Below are 9,942 nucleotides of genomic sequence, written 5' to 3'. Positions count from 1 at the left end.
TTCGGTTTGGCTCTGCCCCCAAGTGAAACTAGTCTCACCAAGAGACCAGCTGACTCACTGTGACAACACACCTAGAGGGCTTCCAGCACTTCACATCATGCAAAATATGCAGGTATATTATAGCCTACAAATCACCAACAAAAACTTTGATTTGGTTGTAGGCCAAACTAAAGGTGTACTTACAGAAGTGGGAACTGGATTCAGATCCCTAGAGCTCTCACTCTACCAATTATGAAACTAGTGAGATAAATGGCACTGCTACAGTTCTCATGCTTTGGTCTTTTTAACCCACTCCTCTATTCATGTTATGATTAACTGCTGATGATCTTACCTGTTTTCTGAAAAGGGACTTTAGAGAAGAAAAATAAAAGCACAGAACAAAAGACACACCACAATGAAACCCCTGAAACCATTTTCTTTATTTCATCTGGGAGGAAATGGTTTCAAGATTCTTCCTATTCTACATTAATTCAAGGGCAGAACAGTCTTGCACAGAACTTGGCAGCTGGAGGTCACAGCACTTCTCTAAGAGACCAGCACCCTACATCAGCACTGAAATCCTTCCAGAGATAGTGTAATAAAAACTATGATGGATATGTAATCTGAAAAGCAATAATTTATTGAAAAACACAGATAAAATAATACAAGCATTAACAGAGGATAAACATTATCAAACACTTACTGTAGGGTGTAATAGATCAACATGTAATGCATATTCAAAGACCTGGACAAACTCAGCAGAGCACTGGACAAGCTACTTGGTAGTACCAGTCCTCTGCATATTAGACTGATTAGTATTTACTAATTTAAAACTGACTGGATGCCAGTAGGCCCAGTTCAACAATGCAATACACATTTAAGAGCAGAATCTGTGCCTTAATCTTTTTTTTTTAATTGAAAACTTGAATTTAGAGCGTAAACCTAATTCTAATTTCGCAGAAAATCCAGCTCTAGCCCAGTATCAGCTGCATGACTCAAAATAACTTGTAGAACAATTAAAACAAATGCAAAAACTTAGACCAATATTGCCTGATAGTTTCTCACACTCTCTTCACAATTTTGTGTTAACTTCAGCCCTTGCTGCCTTTCAGCTCCAAGAACTTAATACACTCCAAAGCCGTCTCTTCAATGGTGTTTGATGAGTCAGTAAGACCTGCAGCTAAGTAAGGCATAGCACCTGATGTCATTTGATTGAAGTAATACACCTGTTTAAGTAAAAACAATAGAAATTAAAAACCCTGGACTACAATAGTTTGCCCTTTTATTTCAGAGCCTAGCTGAGGATTGAAGTTTCTGTGGATGAGAACAGAAGCACCTATGCAGTAGAAGCACTGTGAAAGTGAAGGCAAGGCTGAGCAAAAAGACTTCTACAGTCTTACAGTAATCAGAGTGCCAGGTCTTCAAGCATATAGGTAAATGTACATAGCAGTGCAGCAGGAAACACTAATCTGTTAAATATATCATAGAAATCATTGAATATCCCAAGTTAGAAGGGATGCACAAGGATCATCTAGCTCACCTCCCACAGACGTGTTTTATGAACAATATTGTTGCCTGAAAAAAGAATCCCAGCCACTGAGAGATACTCAATGTTTTCAGAAATACACTTCCTTAAATTTAAAAGTTATGGCCTTTCCTTGGAAAATAACAGAGGAGAGGGACATTTGCTGTTTGTCCAGGGTTCAGACTGCATAATTTTGGACACAGAAACTAAGCATTTAATCAGAACTAATTCCCTGGGCTTCCTCTGTACCCAGTGAAGGCAGACAAGCACCCACAGACATCAGAAGAATGCACACCTTCTAGAAGCTTATTTTATGATCGATTGAACTACCCAGCACAGATACAGGCTGGGCAGAGAATGGCTTGAGAGCAGCCCTGAGGAGAAGGATTTGGGGATGCTGGTTGATGAAAGATTCAACATGAGCTGGCAATGTGCACTTGCAGCCCAGAAGGCCAACCGTATCCGGGAGTGCATCAAGGGAAGCTTGACCAGCAGGTCGAGGAAAGTGATTCTGCCCCTCTACTCTGCTCTCGTGAGACCCTACCTGGAGTACTGCATCCAGTTCTGGGGCCCTCAACACAAGAAGGATGTGGAGCTGATGGAGCAGGTCCAGAGGAGGGCCATGAAGATGATCAGAGGGCTGGAGCACCTCCCCTACGAGGACAGGCTGAGAGAGCTGGGCTCTTCAGCCTGGAGAAGGCTCTGGGGGGACCTAATAGTGGCCTTCCAACACCTGAAGGGCCTACAGGAAAGCTGGGGAGGGACTTTTTATAGGGGCATGTAGGGACAGGACGAAGGGAAATGGCTTTAAGCTGGAAGAGGGTAGATTTAGACTAGATATTTGGAAAAAATTCTTTACTGCAAGGGTGGTGAGACACTGGAACAGGTTGCCCAGTGAGGTTGTGAATGCCCCCTCCCTGGAAGCATTCAAGGCCAGGCTGGATGGGGCTTTGAGCAACCTGGTCTAGAGGGAGGTGTCCCTGCCTATAGCAGGGGGTTGGAACTAGATGATCTTAAAAGCCCTTTCTAACCCAAACCATTCTATGATTCTGTGATCCTCCAGAGCTGCCAGTCTCTATTCAGTGCTTAGTTTGACTTCATTCCTGAAGCTGGGCAAAACGAATTCCACACTGTGGAATAAAGATAACCAAACCGATGTCTGGAGAAAGGGATCTCTTTTATTGTTACTACTGTTCTAGACTGTCAGCTCAAATGAGATTACATGCACACGTAGCGCCACAGGAAAGGAGGTGCAGATGAGGCCTTCAGAGCAACTCACCCTACAGGAGCTGCTGCTGTCACTGTAGATCTGGAATCCAGCACATGGGATTTCACTTCTGCAGTGTTCAGTAGAACGTGGCACAGATGCAAGGATAACTGACTTTACAGCTACTATGTAGGGTTCACTGCAGTGCAAGGAGAAAAACAGAACTTTTATTTTCAAAAATATATTTAAAAAAATGCAAGTAAAGGACTACAACTACAGAGTACAATTTTTTTTTTTTAATGAGATGTCATTTTTATATTAAGGCAAATACACTCCCGTATGCTTAAAACATGTTTAAAGGCTCATTTATTTTGAAAATGCTTTATCAAATACTCCAATCATGAAGACTTGTGTGAAAAGTCAAATAATGATCAGCTACATACAACATTCCCCTTCTGTTTGGCTTTGTGTTTTGTTTTTTTCCACTTCCCCCACTCTCAATGAACCAAATTTACAGCACCACGGCCTTAGTTCGGAGAGGACATAGATATGGCCCCAGCAACGGCAGACCTAATCCAATTCCCAGATGGGAAAAAAACCCCAGCAAGGTACAAAATACTGTTTACAAGTGATGTGCCATTAACTTGAAGAATTACAGAATATAAGAAATTATAGCGAAAATAAAGAATGACATACAGAAAATAGACCAAATAGCCTCATTTATCCATGTTTCATTATGCAAGAACGAAAAGAAATTTAATGAAAAAGAAAAATTAATCTACGTTAAATCAATCAGCAGACTTCTTTAAACGACATTTAGCAGCAACATTTTCTGACGTAATAAATGTATCACACTGAGGTATCAATGAAGTCCAAGCATTTCTCAAAGTAGTTCCTCCAGAATTACATTAAATAGGACTACAAAGTAATTAAAAAAAAACCCAAAACCTCTCAATCATGTACTTCTGAAAATGGATATGTTTTTCCAAGGTGCTGTTTGGAACTCTGGCCTGTTTTCCCTCATGATACACCACTCCTGATGAGTCATTATCAGAGAAGCAATGCTAGAATATGCTAGAAATCTGGGATGCTCTGAATTCACTTCGTTGTACCTCCACTTTGCAAAATAGATCTGGTTGTGCAGTCTCGGGTATCAATATATGTTTTAAATCAGCTACTCACCCAATTTTTTTTTTTTAAATTAAATATCTTTGTCATCAAACAACAGGCACTGGTTGAGGTCAGCAACAATCCAAACTATGGGTCCAAAGCTCACAGCTCATCTTGAAGTTCTGTGCTCACCTGGGCTCAAGGGGCTGCCTTCGAGACACAAGAATCACAAAGTCCCTGGGCTGATGGCCAGTCACAGGTGGAGAGGTAATGTAATATATTTTGTCATCTTCACTCACAGCCTGTAGGACTTCGCAAGTTCTGCAAACGCATTTAGTACATACATGTAGTACCTGTCATATGTAACAGTATCTCTCATGAAAAGCAAATGAACAACATGTATTCCAGCCTAAAGTTCAGTGTATGGTTTTCCTGTTGACGCAGCGAACAGGTGACAGAAATAGAGTGAAAACCTAAGTTTTAATGCAATGCCTCACCTGACACAACATTTCTGCTCCACAAAATTGCAGAAAGTGTTGCAGAATGCTGGAACAAGGTCTAAAAAGCCTACATTTTGCATTCTACTCGTTCCTATTTGGAATGATGTTAGCTTTCATGCCATAATACTTGCTGACTGACCAAACATTGTCCATTTGACATATCACAGGAGCGACAGCTAGGAAACATTAGCAAAAATTTATTCAAAGCCGTGTTTTGTTGTGTTCAGAAAGAGCAGCCCAGTAGGACATACTCTTTCTTGGAAGTACTGATCGCTATCTCTAAGTTTCCAATACAAAAAAAGAAACCCCAGAATTTTCCTTTGCACTAACAGTAATTGATTTCACTTCAGCCTCTATTGCCTCAGCAATAAACACCACTAAATTGGGGTTCCATTTTGACTAGTAAATTGGGCTTCATGACAGCTGTAAGAAATCCAAAATTCTGGCTCTACATATGGTAAAGCAACATCAAATTTCTTCAGATTTCATTTTTTCAAGCCATTAATGCAGCAGAGATTGCCAAGTTTTAAATATTATACTTCCACTTACTTTCACTCTGTAATAAAAATCTTCCAAGACAGAATAATTAACTGAAAAAGCTTCTACTTTAAGAAAACATTCACCTACTCAAACTAGTATCGTATCAGTTCAATTGCCTCTGGTCATCATTCTACACAATATGAGGTAAATTACGAAAATACCTTTTACAGATATTCTGAAGCCCATTCCAATTCAGACACACTTTGGAAGATATTACTTTCCTTAAAATGTGCATTTTGAAGATCTTAATTTCTGGCATTCTCACTTTGTGTGATAAAGCTAAGCATCAGCATCCCAAACAGGCCAAATGCAATGGAGTTTTCAGCTTTGTCTTACTTCTCAAAGACAGTGTTTACCATATAAGAACCTCCAGTTACATACAATATAACTGCATATATATATATATATATAATATATATATTCTTGTTAACCCTTCTAACATACAATGATCTAGGCATGGAATTTTGTTCATTTTTGTGAAAGGTAACCTCTGTCCCAGCTTTTTTGATGGGCCAGGGCAAACTTGTTTTTAAACGAGGTTTTGGAGAAATTAAATTTTATTTTCAAAGGAAAAACCCAATCCATATTTTGACTAATGAATCTTCAATGACAACTTCCTACTGCAATTTATTCTTAATTCGGTAGAAAAGTGTCAACATCTCAAAAAATATTTGTCTCAGAAAAGGTTAGCTGTCAGTGGATTTGAGCAGTTTTAAATAAAGGTAAGTTCTTACAAGAAATGTTTGTCCCATTGCTGGCGGTATGTGAAGTTAGACAAAAGGGAGAAAGCTAGATGCGACGCTGTTTCCACTTGCATTTCTACTTTGAGTGACAAAACATCACCATCCTCACGAGTCCATATTTTTATCTGAAAAAGTGAACAATGTATTAAAAACATGACTAATTTTACCTCACAGTACAGCACAACGTAAAATCAAATACACTGATAGCATAGTGACATCACACAGTTTTAATTGCATCAAGGTAGGGATAATTCCAGAAATTGTGCATTTCAGAGTAGCATCCACTGGATGGGGCACTGGTGAGCAGAAGCAAGCAGGAGTGAGGCCAGAGTAGATGAACTGGGCATCCTCACACTACATGTGAGGCAACATAGGCTTCAGGAAACCAAATAAAACAACCAATTGCTCTCCCTGTCTCTGGGATTTTGGAACATATCCAGCAACCCTTGGCACTAAAGCTCAGGGAACCTTATCTACAGATATCTGAATGGAAGCAGATTTTTTGAAAAGCACTCTCCATGTTTTAGGAGGGATGTTTTCAGACAATATATGAGTTTCCTTCTTCCATGAGGCATTTCCCCAGCCAATGACGTACAGTAGCTTGTCTTTAAAGGATATGAAGATGTTAGAACAGGTCGGTAGTAGACTTCAACTACTGCAGCCCTCTTTGTCTACACAGATCAGTCACACACTGCTCTGTGCCCCTTTCCCCTAACATGGCTCAACATTTCTCTTTCCAAAATCTCCTTTTTTCAGCCTTCAATATGAAACAGAGCGACTGGAGCTAACAGTACACTGAAACACTATTCAAAATGTGGTTGTGCCTACACTGTCCCATGCTTGCAGTATATTGTCCTGATATTTTGTGTCTATATGTTTGAACCCTGTCCAAGCGATTTCAAAAGAAATAACTTGTGTATAAAAAAGTACACACAATTCTTGCCAAAGAATGGCTTGGGTGTTCCACAAACCCTGCATAATGGAAAAACATGAAGAGAGAAATATTAGAACTGTTAATATTAGATCTGTTAATTTGCTTCTCAAATCCTGGTAAGTTTTAACAGATTTTTATTTCTAAGTGATACAGAATTCACACGCTTCATCATCTCTGCTGCTCTTTTTGCCAAGTTAAAAATTAAAAGTCCATGGGTTTACTGAGCATTTATGCAACACAGATTCTGTATGTTTATCTATTTTCATGTTTTGGAACAGGGAAAAAAAAAATCCACAAAGTAAGCCAGCAAACATATCCCTGAAGTTTTAGGGACAAAACAAAAAGGCTAAGCTCTCCAGGAACAAGCTACAAAATACACAGATCAATATTGCTACAGGGTATGGAAAAGTCATGTGCTCTTCAAGACTTCAAAATCACAAAATAAAGTGGGAGTAGCAGCTGTTAAAACCTCTCTCTGTAAAGTGAACATTGGTAAGGACAGCATGTTATACAGGCCTACAAGTCTTGTGGCTGTGTGTTAAAGAGCTCACAGTGCCTCCTTCTACTTTCAAAACTGCTCAGCCAACTTGGGGTCACTCCAGGGAAAAATGAGCATACAGATGGACATGCTGCTTTAGAATATACCTACAGCAATTTTTCAACCCAAAATACTCTTCAGTCTGACAAGCTTGTTTCCCGTAGTACGACTGTCTTCATGCACTGCAATGATCAGCAGTACCACCTGATTTCTAAGGAAACATGATGTAATGTTCTGAGTGAGATATGGTTTCATAAGGGATACTCCTAGTGTCAGTGTTTACAGAAGTGAACACGAAACTGTGACAAATGACCAAACCAACATTTCCTAAGACAATAAATTTAATTACCTGAAGTTGCAGAAAGCCTTCCCTGGAACTGCATCTGTATCAACATGCAGTTAACTCTAGCTCACATCTAAACATGACCGAGGTAGAATACACAGGTTAAGTTCAAGACTGGTTTCACTCACATTTTCTTTTTTAAAGTGCAAATCTCATCCACCTGATGGGTTAAATTGGAGGAGGTAACCACAGGTACATACGGGCCAAGTATACCTTCTGCCTATTGCTGACATTGACACTTCATCAGCAGGCTGCACTATGCCTGCAAGTGGATGTTAAGTAAGATGAAAAAGAAGACTCATGGAATAAACAGCACACCACAATCAAAGTGTCCTACAACCAGAAGTAGGGTCACCGCATTCACCCCAGAAAAAAATGGTACTGTGCTACCCTGGATCACTGCCACTTCTCTAAGGAATACGTAATCACTGACAATGCCAGACTATGCAGAAAGGCCCAGGAGAATAGGAACGGATGGATGCTCTCTGTCCACTGACAGCATCTGCATGCTGCCTGAGCCAAGATTTTGTTGGCTTTAAGATACCTACTTCAATTAGTTGAATGAGCAGCTAGAAAAAGCTGCTCAAGATCTTCCATCAGAAAACACCTGTCTTAGAGGCAGATCTTACTGTCAGAACTATTTAGAGAAATCCAAAATGGAGAGAAAGTTCCAAACTGCACCAGTATTACTAGTATTGAAAGATACACTGTGGCTTGCTGACAGAGAGGAATCACACCATGTTTAAAATCACATCATGTTTAAAATGCCATCTGGAATGTATGGTTTTTTTACTGCATTAAATAGTTTTGTCATTTGCTTCTTGTTCTATTACAGGTTTCAGGCATTTAGGATTAAGAAAGAAATTGAGATTGTGGCAGTTCCAGTGGAAGCAGAAAGAAATTTTCACATGGATAATGATAAGGCCATAGCAGCATTTTGAAAATAATGCACAGTGTTTCAATCTGACCGTTTCTCCACCACAAATGCTGTCATTTGGGTGGTGTGTCTACTGACAGTTTTTAACTACTGGAACAACGTACACATAGAACTAGCAGTTTTGCCACCACTGAATTCCTTCTGATTTACATATGCTCTTACATCAGCTGTACACTGACCAGATGCAAGAATCAGTATTTAGGTTTCACAGTCTGTGACATGCAGGAGGTGAGACTAACAGATTCTAACAGTCTCGTCCCAAAACAACATGGAATCTGCATGATCTTTAAATAATCTGCCAGTCATTAAGCATATTTTGTAAAACAAACCTAAATAGATTTTTCTCCAGTGTTTACTTGCTACTGTTTTTCCTAACAGTATAATCTCAACTTAAAACTGGCTCATACAAGATTCCTAAGGATTTTTGGCTTATGACACTGATCCTAACAGTAGAAGTGATTTGCTGCACACTTCTGTATTTTTTAATAGGAAAAAAGTAGAAAAAAAGACACCTGAAAGGAAAAGTGCGCAGAAAAAGAGTCAAATGACCTCCTGAAAAGACAGAGATTGAAAAATATGGTAAACATACTGTTGTCACCTGCCAACTGGCAGTAGCCAATTAAACCTACCTCAAGATAATGCCTACTACTTAGAAATATCTCCCAGGCTATAAGGCAGATAAAGGCAGCATTTTACAGACTGCCACGCACATACTGCTGAAAATTCTCCTTATGAGAATCCCAGCAGATCCTCAGCAGCATTGCCTACACAAGGATGTCCAAGCTTGGTGTTTCACTAAAATCAAAGAATTTGGCAAAACCACAGAAGTACTTCACTTGTGCCAAAGAAAACCCTTCAGACAGAGATGTGGTTTCAACTGTGTTTTCACATTCTCCTGTGTGGTTGCTCAACAAGCCCAACCATGAGTTCCTGCAAGCCTGCTCTGTAGAGACCTCAAGTTCTTTGCTAACTAGTCATGCTCTCTATCAGATCTCCATGCCACTTTCAGGTTGAACAGTGCTCTGGACAAATAGCTTTGTGGCCTTTTAGGGTAATTCAGGAAGTTTTCTTTTTCAGTCCTAGCCAAAGTAAAATCAAACACTGCCCAGCCAATGCATTTGTTTACAAATGTAAATCCTTGCTTTCCTCCACCCATCTCTTACAGTGAAACCTAACTAAGTGGTCATGCAGCTAGGTACTAACAACTACATACTTACATTATTCAGTGTACTGATTACTTCCCATCCTGGTTCTGCTGCCAGGTGTGTCAGTGTAGCTATATTGCTGTAACTCATATATGCCTGAAATTTAAGATATATTTCTGAAAACGAACGGTAAAGGTACAATAAACATTCCAGAAATGAGATGCTCTTTTTTTAATCATTACCCCTGAATTGCAAACAAATGTACATTTTCCCATAAGAGTTTCTGAATTAAATATCTTCAGTTGCTAGATTATGTGCTCACGTGGCAAAATAATCCTAATTGAACAACTATAAAATACCACTTTGGGCTTCTCCAATTACAAATCACAGCATAAAAACTGTCACCACCCAAGAGTTAATACAGGTAATCTCTGAGACTGC

General features: G+C 39.5%; 1 protein-coding gene across 3 annotated transcripts in view; it reads right to left on the bottom strand.

Annotated features, from left to right (window-relative positions):
* ACOT12 (acyl-CoA thioesterase 12) overlaps positions 438-9,942 on the bottom strand; it is a 32,927-nt gene continuing 23,422 nt past the window's right edge. For all 3 annotated transcript variants that reach the window (XM_021380376.1, XM_021380374.1, XM_021380375.1), the window contains 5 exons: positions 9,574-9,657; positions 5,596-5,729; positions 4,014-4,142; positions 2,784-2,910; positions 438-1,205 (listed from right to left, as the gene is read on the bottom strand). In XM_021380376.1, coding sequence (XP_021236051.1) covers positions 1,071-1,205; positions 2,784-2,910; positions 4,014-4,142; positions 5,596-5,729; positions 9,574-9,657 — 609 coding nt within the window. In that variant the 3' untranslated portion in view covers positions 438-1,070. The remainder of the gene's footprint in view (positions 1,206-2,783; positions 2,911-4,013; positions 4,143-5,595; positions 5,730-9,573; positions 9,658-9,942) is intronic.

Source organism: Numida meleagris, chromosome Z (assembly GCF_002078875.1).
Source record: "Numida meleagris isolate 19003 breed g44 Domestic line chromosome Z, NumMel1.0, whole genome shotgun sequence".
NCBI lineage: Eukaryota > Metazoa > Chordata > Aves > Galliformes > Numididae > Numida > Numida meleagris.
Note: the sequence above shows the minus strand (reverse complement) of the source record. Positions and strands in the feature narration are given on the sequence as shown.